General features: G+C 30.4%; 1 protein-coding gene across 1 annotated transcript in view; it reads left to right on the top strand.

Moving 5' to 3' along the window:
- Positions 1 to 13,568, top strand: part of Afg3l2 (AFG3 like matrix AAA peptidase subunit 2) — an 81,499-nt gene that overhangs the window by 52,527 nt on the left and 15,404 nt on the right. Inside the window, exons 11-15 of the mRNA XM_085827413.1 lie at positions 3,163 to 3,292; positions 3,392 to 3,489; positions 6,533 to 6,643; positions 12,304 to 12,500; positions 12,591 to 12,710. Coding sequence (XP_085683539.1) covers positions 3,163 to 3,292; positions 3,392 to 3,489; positions 6,533 to 6,643; positions 12,304 to 12,500; positions 12,591 to 12,710 — 656 coding nt within the window. The remainder of the gene's footprint in view (positions 1 to 3,162; positions 3,293 to 3,391; positions 3,490 to 6,532; positions 6,644 to 12,303; positions 12,501 to 12,590; positions 12,711 to 13,568) is intronic.

Below are 13,568 nucleotides of genomic sequence, written 5' to 3'. Positions count from 1 at the left end.
AGTTGGACGCTTTTGAATATACTTTCAGTATACTTCAAAGAATTTAGGTGCTCAAAGAGAAAACACTTGGACGTGTACACTAGAAAATACCATCAATTGGGTTTGTGTTAACAGAAAAGATAAAAACGATATATCATTGCAGATTAAAGTGAAAAGCGACTGGTTTTAGACTATATTGTTGTATAAATTTAAGAACATCATATCGTATCATAAATGGAGAATCCCATGATTTTCTCATTTGAATTATTTTAAGATTCAGGAGTTTATCCAGTGATGTATGTGGGTGTCACCTAAAGAGGTTTTTTTTCCTCCTGGTGAAACAGCGGCCGAGCGGTAAAGTCGCTGAACGCTGGTAGTTCGGTCCGAGGCTCGAATCCCGTGAACGGGCTGGTGGCATGGGCGTTTTCGTGGTTTTTTCCCATGTGTAACGTGTATGCGAGCCAGTTTCCCTTAGAAAGTCCTCCACGAAGGCATCCCTTCCCTTAGGCATATAGCCCTGGTGTGCTTTGTCATAATTAAATAAACCAAAACCTCTTGATGAAACTAATCTTTCCTTTCATCTCATACCTTCAAAATGTTTAGCCTCTAAAGACTGATAAAGGCTCTGACCAAATATTGATGAAATGGATTGAATTGGATTATTAAGTTACATCAAAGCAGGGCTATCTTCCTAAAAAGAAGGATGCCTTTGTGAATAACTTTCTAAGGGAAACCAGTTGGCATACACGATACACATGAGAAAATCCATGAAAACGCCCATGCAACCAGCCCGTTTACCGGGATTCAAACCCCGGAGTGAACTACCAGTGTTCAGCGACTTTACCGCTCGGCCGTTTATGGGCCTTTATGAAATGGAAGGCGATAACTTTATTTAAAATGATTGTCAGAAATATCAAGATATTTCGAAAAGTTGGATGCTTTTTAATATACTTGCAGAATGCCTAAAGAAAAAGAGCAAGAATAAAGTATAATGCCTGAAGAAAAAGAGAAGAAAAAATAAATTTTTGGGTAAAATTTAGTATTTGCATTTTTTATTAAATTTAAAACTTTTTTAACCTTATGCTATTTGATTCTTACGATTTCAAAAATGAAATATTTGTCTAAAATATGAGTAACATTTAAGAAACCAAATGTAGGATAAAATTGTGTAAAGCAATGGGCACAATTGTAAAACTGTTTAAAGCAGTGTATGCAAGTCATCCTAAGTTAAAATGTCGGTTATACATCTCTCCTATTTATATATATCTTTTCTGAACGGAACATTGAAAGGCGTGTTAACTGTGCTTTACTGTATTTTCTCTTTTAATAAATGCAATTTTCAAACGCATCGTAGTCTGGGTTGCAAAGTATTCCTCCGAAAGAAACGCAATTCAAATAAATAAAATCAAATTCTGGAAAATTTATATTAATAAATATATTTAAAATGCTCAGTTCGAAGGAATAAATAGAAAATTTTAAAACAATTATCTGAAGAGACAATGCAACACAAACAATTAAAATAAAAGTATAAGAATTTAAAAATTACCTAAAATAATAACTAAGACAAAAAATATATATAAAGAAAACTATTTGAAAAAAAAATAAACGCTGCACCTTTATTTACGCAGTTCGAATAGGTAAATAGAAATTTTTAAAACAGTTATTCGAAAAAACCATGCAACTTAAACAATTAAAATGAAATTCGAAAAAGAAAAAATTACTTAAAATAATAAGTTATAATTAAAAATATAATATAAAGAATATTATTTGGAAAAAAGGAATGATGGTGACTTTTTTCCTCTCACGGGAAAGGAAACTAGGTTGCCATATATTAAGAAGTTCGCCAAGTGAAGTATTCTTGGCGCAAACTGACAAAAAAGTGCCAACATAAAGTTGTGAATTTCTCCGTAAATTTCGCTCCAAATTTTACAAAATTTCATATTTAGGCGTAATTTGAGTCGTAGAATCAAAATATGTAAAAATATTGGTATGTTATTTCAGAAAAAGTCCTATTTTGTGTCAAAATACCTATGTTAGAATAGTGCTATATATAAATCTAATATATATCCTAAGTCGCGCTTTCGAGACATGAAGAACGCAATTTGAATTTTGTCAATCGGCCCAGTAGATCGGGAGATATAGGACTGTCCCCCCCCCCTTTTTTTTTTTTTTTTTTTTTTTTGAGCAGTGTACATGTTATTTGATTTTGCAAATAATTAAATTTATTTAATCATCTGGAATGAATAATATAACAAATCTAATAAATATCCTAGTGAGCTGTTGGTACTCTTTTTTTATCAAGACTATATTCAGAAATGTATGCATGTGTGTATGTATGTGTGTGCATATATATATATAGGTATAGGTATATATATATATAATCTTAAATTCATTAGTGTGAAATCGAGTTATTCTACTACTTGCACAATTGCTGCAAAGTAAGTAATAATTTATTTACTAAATAATATTGATTATACTAATTCAGAAGTCAAAAACAAAAATCAGCGTTATATTTACAAAATTTTCACAGGACTAGTTTCGATGGTTTTACCGAACCACCGCTGCAACCATCAGCTGCAAAACCGCAAATGAACAAGAATCGTGTTTAAAATTTTTATTTTTTAATTTTGATTTGTTTTTACAAAGATTGCATTATTTATCTTATATTTTGTAATTTTCTAATGTTTTTTTTTTTCAACTACTTTGTATTCTATTTCATAATAACAATTTCCAATTTTTAATTTTTACAAATAATATTGAAGTAAAATGCATAAACACGAGGGTGTCGGGGGACAGTTACTCAAGCAGTATCAATTTTACTGTAGAAATTGAAGACACATTTTACCTCCATGCATTTCAAAATCCATAAAGGCATGAAAAATAATGTGAGTAGTTTAAAAGCTAGGACAAAATATTTTCTTGCTTTCACAATTATCATGTTTTCAGTAACAGTAATTTTAATTAATGTTTAAAAAATATCAAACAAAGGATGTTTGTAGAGAATAATTGGGTGGATCCATATTGAAATTAAATTTTAGAATGTAAATATTAACTTATGTTTTATTTAAAATATTCTTAGTATTAATAAGCATTAATTTTTTCAGTAAAATTGATTTTCTTGTTTGGCATGCCAGTTTTGTAATATATTAATAAAATTATATATACCTTGTTACTCATACTTAGGGTTCAACACAACTACGAATGTCGTAGTTCTTGCTGCAACCAATCGAGTAGACATTTTAGATCAAGCATTATTGAGACCAGGACGATTCGATCGACAAATATTTGTGCCAGCGCCTGATATTAAAGGAAGGTAATGATTTGGCTCTTATTTTTTTATTAAAATATTTTTTGCATTTCATTTTAAAAGTGTTTTTTAATATTCATACTCTCCCTTTGTTTTTTTATTTAGGGCATCGATATTTAAAGTACATTTACAGCCATTAAAAACTTTGCTAGACAAAATAGAATTGTCTCGAAAGATGGCTGCTTTGACACCTGGATTTACTGGTATATATATATATATTTTTAAGTATAATGCATTTTCTTTTTACTTTTAATTTTTTGTTGCTAGTATAAGTGAAAATTTTAGTTATTAGATTTGTATTTAAGAAATCAGATTAAATTAAAATTCCTTAGATTATTGGTTTTGTGAATGGATTAATCCTAGACAGGAACTTACTTGGAGTATAATAACTTGTATTTGTCAAATATTATAATATCGTTAGAAGTTACATATTAAAAAGTTTTGTATTACAATAAATGAACTATATTAGCCAAATGTAGCTTTAGCTGAAGACACTAAATTTTTATTAATAGATAACTTTTACCTGAATCAATTTGTATAATTCATTCACTTTTATTTAATTATTTATTGGGAAGTAATACATTAACTCTTCAGTAATAGAAGTTAGGTGATTAATAATGGTGCTTTTCACAAAAGAACATTACTATATATTTTTTGTTTTGTAAACAAAATTCTCTATATTATGTAATGTAACAAAAAGGTCATATTATCTGTAGCCTTTTTGTACATATTCATATTATTAATATGCACGATTTCAAGTGTAAAGAAAGTAATGAATTTTTCTGAAATTTTTCTACCACCATAAAGCTGTCTTGCAAAATTTTTTATGTTTGAAACTGAAATTTTTATGTTTTATGTTTTATCTTTGAATAAAATTGCTTTTTTAGCCTTTTTTTCAATTGTTCAGTGTTACAGGCATATGATAATAGGTAATGAATCCTCTCTTAAATAACTACCCATAGACATAGACATTCTGAGTCTTCTTTTGAAGAATCATTTCAGGGAGGTGATAGTCATTAGTAATGTTTATTTGTATATTAGAAGTCTATTTTTTAGAAGTAGTGACCAAAACAAGATTAACAGTTTTTCATTTTATCCATTCAGTTCAATTTGAAATAGACTGTATGCTTTTGCCATATTCTTTCTTGATTAACATAACAGTTTTTAGCTGTGTGTAACATTTTTAATGTTAAGTTTATGTAGAATGTGGTGAAAAAATATTCAAACTGGAATCCTGCTTCCAGAATACTACAGAACAATATAAACAAAGTATTTAAATTATATAAATGGCTTAAACATAGATTTGTTTTCACACATGAAAAGTATAAAATTGTACTTTTAGTTTATTTCCCCATTTATGCTAATTTCTGATAATCTGTTGTTATTGCTCAGTTGGTTACTAGATGTGGGATAATAATTGCTCCTTTTTTTTTATTCATCCATTTTTATTTTTTAAATTCCCTTGCTCTTTAGTTGATATTTTGCCGTGCTTTTTCTTATTCCATACTGAGACAAATTTAAAATTCTAAAAAATTTAGTGATAATATCATTATTTTACACTGGAGTGCAAAACTTAAGCAACAATGTAGATTTTAATCAGATAGCTATTAAATTGTAGAAAAGGGGTTCTTGTGTTCAGTACAATGACAACGCAATTCAGTAGAAAGGTCATGCATATGCAAATGTCAAGAAAAAACGTCACAGGCTAGGTGAGCGTACGCAAAACACGTATGGTCGGCGCACCCAACTCGAGACTACCGTAAAAGGAAGGATAGAGATGCAATTAAAGACATTCGCTGCAAGTACAAGAAGTTCTTTCATGAAATATTGGCTAGAAAAAATTATCTGGATGACTTCACACGTGGAAGAATGATAAAAAATCTGGAGTAGGGACGAAGTGTGACCAGTATAGCTGAAGAGTTCGGAATCAACAAAAGTGTCATTTTGCGCGCTTGGAAAGCCTTACAAACGATAGGTATGGCTGTTAGAAAGGTTGGAGGTGGCTGCCCAAGGAAAACAACTGTAGTGGATGACCGATGTATTGTCCTGCAGGCGAAAAGAGCCCGAAACAAGTCACCAAACTCCATAGTTCAACAACTGTATACAGCAACGGAGTGACAAGTGTCACAATTTACTGTGTCCAGACACCTTCACAAAGGTGGCTTATTCGCCTGCCATCCTGAACGCTGCATCCCTTTGAAAGTTAGCTATTGGCGCCACCGTTTACAGTGGTACAAGAAGCGCAAAAACTGGGCATCTCATCAATAGAGTCATATCCTCTTTATGAATGAGAGTCGTTTTAGTGTCACAAGTGATTCTCAACACAAATTGATTTGGAGAGAGGTCGGATATGGTTTAATCTCTTTAACATCACAGAAAGAGACCGTTATGGTGTCCTGAAGATCTCGTCTGGAGAGGCATTATGCTGAACAGGCGGACAGAGCTCCATGTTTTCAACAGAAATTCTGTAACCGGAGATCGCTATTGTCAGGAGGTGATCCTTCCCCCATGTACGTCTGTTTTGAGGTGCCATTGATGCAGACTTCGTTTTTATGGATAATAATGCACGGCCACACCAGACTCCTGCTGTTCAGAAGCTACTGAAAAGTGAAGATATCACTCAAATGGATTGGATAGGGTGCTCCCCTGATTTAAATCCTGTAGAACATGTGTTGGATGCTTTGGGGAGATGCCTTGTGGCACAATTACATCCTCTGGGGAACACCCAGCAACTGAAACAGATGCTGATTGAGGAATGGCCACTCTTACCTCAAGATCTGTTGGACAATCTGGTGTTGAGTATGGAGAGACCGTTCGAAGCAACCATTGCAGTAAGGGGAGGGCATATCCCATAGTAAAGAACATCTGCTTGTTGTTCTTCCTCTTGTACAGACAATCACATATAACGATACTATGAGTTCAATAAAGCCTATTTTTGTTTGATTTCATACTGTATGCATTGTATTCATTTGTAGCGCAATTATGCTTTCATCATTGTTTAAATACAAAATACTGTCTCTTAATTCTGAATTTCATGTCTCTCAGATGATTTCTCGTGGAGTTATGCAAAAAAGAACACCCGTTGCTTAAGTTTTGCACACCAGTGTACTAATCTTTATGATGTAAACAGAAGATATATTTTGTAATTTTTTTAAGTTATTTCATTCTTTTTTGTTTTTTATTTATCTATTATATTTTTGACATGTTTATTACTGCTTGTTTTAAATGTCAAATGAATTTTTTTAGGGGCTGATATAGCAAATGTTTGTAATGAAGCTGCCTTGATTGCAGCCAGAGATTTAAATGAAACAATACAGATGAACCATTTTGAACAAGCCATTGAAAGAGTTGTTGCCGGTATTTCTGTTTACATATTAAGCTGTTTTAACTATGTATATGCTACCTAAAATTCTGGAATTATGAATTATTATACTTATTAATGTTATTAATAGTATAATTATACCATGTTACATTATATTTATCCATTTTTTCCCACTTGTAGCTTGAGTAAATGTTATCATTAAAAAAGTCTGAAAATAATTTCCAAATTTAACCCTTTGACGTGCGCGATATTATTTTTATAATTTTTTAACTAAAAACTCTAGAAATTGAATATTATGATCCTAGAGACAAATAATATATGAATTTAAAAAAATCTACTCTTGCCCATTGTTCTGTGGGTGGTGGTCGCACTGCGAAACCACTGCGCGTCTAGGACTTTGAAATTTACCGAGGTTGTAGGGGGGGGGACTTACCTTTCTACGTGCACGTTTCCAATAAATTATGAAATTTATGAATTTTAAAAAAATTTTGTAAGAATTGCATGTATATAATTTTTTTACATTATTTTACAAAGTAAATCATCAAAAAAATTATAAAAATAAACATTTATGTAATTCTTCTATAGGGGTGAAAATATAAGTACCTACATAATAGGGATGTTTGGCTAAATGTATAAAAAACTCAGTAAAATAAGGGGGAAAAGACTTAATGTTTTTTCTTTTTTAAATTTCAAAGAACGATTATTTTTTTTGGGGGGGGGTAACACTGTTCAAAGCATGTTTTGTCTTTTTGGTACATGCATAGACCCACATCGCACGTCTCGCACATATATCTTCTATGAGGTTTCTTCCTTGTGCTACAAAATGTACACTGTCTGGATCTAAATTTCACTGGTATATGTCCAGCATTATTTAGTTTCTTTTCATCTGGCACATGAAATTTGTGTTTTTTTATGTTAATGAGGGGGGCATGGTCTTTTTGGCTTTGGTACGGATTCGGTACATTTGGCTTCGGTACATTTGTTTTCCATTCATATTTATTTGATTCGTATTTCTTCCCAAAATATTCAAAAAATATTTAAAATTTAAAAACAACTTTAAGCGATTCCTATTTTTAATTATAGCAAAGTATATTTACATTAAATTTCAATCATAGGAAATAATTTATAAAACCACAATACTAACTTGGGGAGCAAGTGTGTTGAGGTCATAGAAAATTCTCTGGAAAAGAAAGACCTTTTTACTGGGCAAGTGCATGTATTGTTTAGTAATAAAATAACTCTGTGGTTTCAAAACCCCTTATCTATATCCTGGTAAAAATAAACATTCCTATTTGAGAAGCAAGCAAACGCCATTGCGAAAAGCACTGGTTTCAACGCGCGACCACCGAGCCTCTAGAGCATTGTGATCATTGTGACACAATGCTCTAGTGTGGCAGTGGTCGCACTCTGAAACTACAAAGCAAGTGCCTTATATAGAGAGGGTTTTTTTTAATATATGCAATTTAATTATTGCTATTTTTTATTGTTTATGATAGAAACCATGATGTGCGATGAATAACTTTTTAAATTTAAAGTTTTTTTATATTAATAAAAGGAAGTTATTTTGTCTCATTGAAAACGAATTTTAAAAGGCATCTGATTTGAAGTACTAAGACCTAAAACATGTATGATTCTGCAGTTATTTTGTGTTATTTAGAGGTAAAAGATCAGTAATCAATCGATTTTCATTCAAAAATTTCGGAAAGAAGAGAAAAAGATTCAAAAATTGGTGGTTTCAAAGCGCGACCACCGCGCGTCAAAGTGGAACAGCTTTTTAAATCTGCTTATGAAGAACTGTATTTAAGCAGCATTTGTTTGCTAAATTTGTGTAATTGTAATTAATTATTTTAATCTCTATTTTCATAAACTTTCATTCATAAAAGTAACATCTGAACCATGAAAAAAAATAAGAAAACAAAATATTTTGAATAATAAAGTAATATACATCAAATGACAAAAGAAATCTCATGATGGTAAAAGCAGTCATCCTACACAGATGGTTAAAAGATAGGAATTTTTATCTTCTTCAATGTTTAGAACTATTAAAATGACATGATTTCTTAAAACCACATATTCTGGTTTAATTTTTATAACATCTATAAAAAATTAAAGTTGTATAAGAGTATTTTTAGAATTTGTTTTCACATTTGAAAACTTATTAATTATAATTAATTGATCAGAGATTATTTGATTATCTCAAGAATTAGATTTATCTATCTGCGAGGAAAAGTGTCTTAATCTTAAACATGAAAATTTCATACAGCTAGTTCTTAAATAAAATTCATGCCAATCTGTATTATGGCCAGCATTTGAATAAAATCTTACATAAATTTTAAGAATATGTTTCCATTTCAAAATCAGGCAGAATTCAATTTTTATATTAAGACTAGTTTTATAGAGGGTTTTTTTTTTTTCCTCCATTTCATTTTAAAGAATGCAAACATAAGCCTCTCTAACTCTCTCTCTCTCTCTCTCTGTGTGTGTGTGTTTTTTTTAATCAAGGAACAAAAATATATGTTTTTATATTAGAAAGCTGTATATGGAAATTCCCTGTTAAGTATTAATGAATTTATTTAAACATAAAATTTAATTTTTTGAACATAATATTTTAATGAATTAACTTATTAAAGGGAATATTTCTTATAATTTCTTTTAGGAATATTTTGGGGGTAAAGGAGCCATTAATTATTTATCACATTTTTTTTCTTACTTTTTATCTCTTGTGTATATATTATACATATTCATAAAATTTCTCATAAAAAAGTTGAAAGCACTGTAAAAGATCTTGTGTCAAACATCATAGCTGAAAAATTTATCAATTTTCTATTCGGGATAGGAATTCCAGCTTTCAATTAATTTCCAGAACACCACGTGTTTTCTTTCAGTTGATAATATATAATTGTTCTCCTGCTATTAGTCTGTACTTCGAGATTTCTAAGGCAATTCAGTTGAAAGTTAAAAGGAATCTTAATTAAATAAGAACTAACTTAAGGTGAAATCTTATTTACAGTATTGTAAAAATAAACTGCAATATTTATAAAGATAAATTAATATTATTAATTTGAACATTTCTAACTGAGAAAATTTTCTGAGATGCAGATATCATCTCAATCTCTTCTTTGATTCACTAATGGCAATTATATGTGTAAAAAGATCACTTCAATTACATAAAGTATTTATAAGAGTTGTAAATAATTTTAATTATAATATTTCTTTACATTATTATTTTCTGTATGCAGCATAGTGTCCTTTTTGTTTATGTATCTGAGACAAGAGTCTCACTCACCTCATCCTTATCTTTTCCTAATAGCATTAAATTATTCTGGAGTTATTTGTGGTATATATATATATATTTTTTGGCCAATGTTTTCAATAGTGATTTTTTATATTTTTTTAGTCCTAGTAGCAAAGGATATGTAGTTCAGTTTTTATTCAATAATTTATATAGCTCAGTTTAGTTTAAGATGAGTTATAATTATATTTTAAATATTACAGTATATTTTATGTATGTGTTTGATACTGGAGGTTTTACAACACCAATTTAAAATATCTGTAAGTTTCTTCCATATTAATGACATGAGCTAATGATCAGAATTTATTTCCATTTTTAGGGTGTATGTACAGTATTGAAAAATTTATATATAGTATTTAATTTTTATACTTGCTAATATTTTTATTGATTTTCTTGTTTAATTTGATATGGCAGCATTTTTAAGCTGCCATTTGAAATTTTACCCAAACCCACCAATTCTGTCTTAAGTTACTGTTGAACAGGGTTGGTAGCGGTCCTTATAAGTGCTTATAAGTCATTATATTTGAAAATAAAATATAAAAGCCCTTATAGGTGCTTACTTTTTCTTTAAAGCTTTTATGTTTTTGTTTTTAGTGCTTATTTTTTGCTTTTAGTGCTTTTTTTTTTTAATGAGCGTGCTATTTTTCCCCGTACCAAAGCCAAAACTAAATGAACAACTTTTCTTCCTAATATGGAATGTCAGATGGTGAATCATGCTCCCGGAAATAGCTTTTCCCCTTTCTCTGCATTAACATAACCTTTGGTGTGCACGAAGAGTACGGACAGGTGCCCGTCGTTCTATTGGTCAAAGAATTGTGAAAGCAGTAGAAAATTCCGGTACATTGGGCATTCTTTTCCTCCTACTCAAATACTTAACACGTTTGAATTTCTATCAAGATCTTAATAATTTGCATTCTCGTTCCGCTTGGTCAGTTCATATTCATGTTTATTATGATCGTTATGCTTATATTATGAGCATATGTATGAATGTTTATAATAACATAGTTGCAATAACTGCTGAAGTATAGTAAACTTCCAAAAATGGTTGTGTTTTAACACAGATGAGCTTTCTAAGGAATAATATTTGGAATGGCTTAAATAAAGGGAAAGTAATCGAATAGTCAAAATAATTTCATTTTTTGGCCAATACATTATACACTACAAAGAGTGGGAGGTTCTCCCCTTTCTCCGCAAAATCTCGAATATTTAAACTGTTAAAGTTTGCTGCAAAGCAAGCAACGGATTTTTTGAGGGGGTCACTTTCCAATCTGGATTGAATAGGACTTAGGACTAAAAGTTCTGCGGTCTACCAACCCAAGCGAAGAACAATTCTATTCCGGAAATTTAATGTCGTCTGTTGAAAATTAGAATGAAAAAAACCCCAGTTATTTAGTTCTTTATTCTCCCAATACAGCCAGCTGTTGATTCCGATTGCGTAATATCACGTAGGGAAGAATTATGGTGCACGTATTGCACAATAACGTTTGCAATATTTTTCAGAGATAATTAATTTTGATGTTCTGTCCAAGATTTGTTTATGAACACTTAAAAGAGTTTTACTGTGCTTGCTAAGCAGAATATATTTCAGTTCCATTGGTTTATTTTTATATGATGCGCATATCAAAATGTCAAAAGCATTTATTTAGCGGAAAAATTTAAAGAGAGGCTACAGTCTAACCCCCCTCCACTCCTCTTTTTCAAGTTATGCTCAACTGTCTGAATATTCACCAATTTCCTAGTATGCGGGTTAGTTAAGCTTTTGCTGTTAAAGGATGACTGCATGAAGCAAATTTCTGTCTTCTGATTTCAGAAATGTTCCCCTTTTTTACTTAAATTACTTTGCTCTCAATATCTGTTAAGGGAAAACTGATATACAATGAAAATTATAAAATGTTCAGAATTTAGAAATAAAGATTTGAATATCAATATGAGTGGAAAAATTAATTGTATTTATTATTAGGTTCCAAGCAAATACAATAAATATCCCTTATTATTATTTATTTTCTCTATTTTGAACTGAAATTTCATCATTAAATCATGTAATATAGTTTAGTTCTGCATAGTTTTTTTTTCTCTCATTGTAAACTAGTTATGTAAATTGAACTGTTATTTAAAATTTAAAAAAAAAAAAAAGTAATTATTTTCCATGGTTGAGGTAATGCTTATTCTCTCTTAATAAATACTGCATTTCTCATATTTTAAATTACAAGTCTAATTTTTAAGGTTATGCAGTTGTGTATAATGTAATTAGACAGGTGCTTATTTTTTTCTTAAAATGTGCTTGAAAAGTGCTTATAGGTGCTTATTTTTTTAACTAAAATGTGGCTATGAACCCTGTTGAAGATTACTAAGAGATATTTTACATGTTATATAAGTTTATCAAGAATTTTAATTTTAATAAAGGTATGGAAAAGAAGACCAATGTTTTACAACCTGAAGAGAAAAGAACTGTTGCCTACCATGAAGCTGGCCATGCTGTAGCTGGCTGGTTTTTGGAACATGCTGATCCTCTTCTGAAAGTTTCTATAATACCAAGAGGTAAAGGTTTAGGATATGCACAGTATCTTCCCAAGGAACAGTATTTATATACAAAGGAACAGGTAATGATAAGCTTATCTCATATATTTTATTTTACATGCTTTTAATTTATATGCTGATAAATTGTAAAAGGAAGCATTTGTTTCATTTAGCTTTTTGATAGAATGTGCATGACATTAGGAGGGAGAGTTTCAGAACAAATATTTTTTGGAAAAATTACAACAGGAGCTCAAGATGATCTAAAGAAAGTTACACAAAGTGCATATGCACAGGTAAAGATTTTTTAATTCATAGTTTTATTGTCTTTTTTTACAGTTACTACTGTTTTTCATTTGATTCAGGTTGTGTATGTAATAAGAACACATCAAAGTCAATAGATTATGATAAGACCGGAAAGAGCATCTGCTCTCAGTTGTTAGCTCAGAGCTGAATTCAAAGTATTGGGACGTGTTAGCTTTCATTAGATGCGCTTTGCATTGTATTGTGTTTAACATTCTTAGAAATTTGAATTGTTATTATTGATTGTACTTTGTGATACTATGAAGTGTTGTACAAGTATTTTTCTGGAAAGTTCCAGAGTTGTGAAGCATTCCTTTTGGTAAAACAATTTTATCAAGTTACATCAATTCTGGTAACTTGATTCAATCTATTACGAACCTGTATGCACTCAAAAATAGTTTTTCAGAATTGGAAAGTGATAGTTATAGCTATTCTTATATGGAGTTATTTATTTGAGTGAAGCCAAAAATTATACAGGCTGGTTTTTTATGAAAGATATTTAATTTTTATTTTTATTGATATGTTGTGTTAAATCTGTGATTGGATATTTTTCGCTATATATCTATTTAAGGTAGGTCAGAAATTATATTGCTCCAGAATGGATTATTTTATAAAATTCTTAAGAAAAATGCAATGATAAAGTTTTAAAATTAATTCTGATAACTGCCTGAGTGTTCCTCTCATAATGTATGAATATTTAGAGCAGTTGAACCAGAAATTTAATTTATGCGAATTTTTTTCCAAAGTTAGGCATAGAAGTGTGAATTGCCTGTTTTTACCAGACAGTGCATCAAGTCAGTGCATCGTCCTGAGAGAGCGGTTCGGTGACTTGAGGTGCCTGCCGTGAACAG

Source organism: Stegodyphus dumicola, chromosome 1, assembly GCF_044657685.1.
Source record: "Stegodyphus dumicola isolate Sdum_Otavi_A_Nest chromosome 1, ASM4465768v1".
NCBI lineage: Eukaryota > Metazoa > Arthropoda > Arachnida > Araneae > Eresidae > Stegodyphus > Stegodyphus dumicola.
Note: the sequence above shows the minus strand (reverse complement) of the source record. Positions and strands in the feature narration are given on the sequence as shown.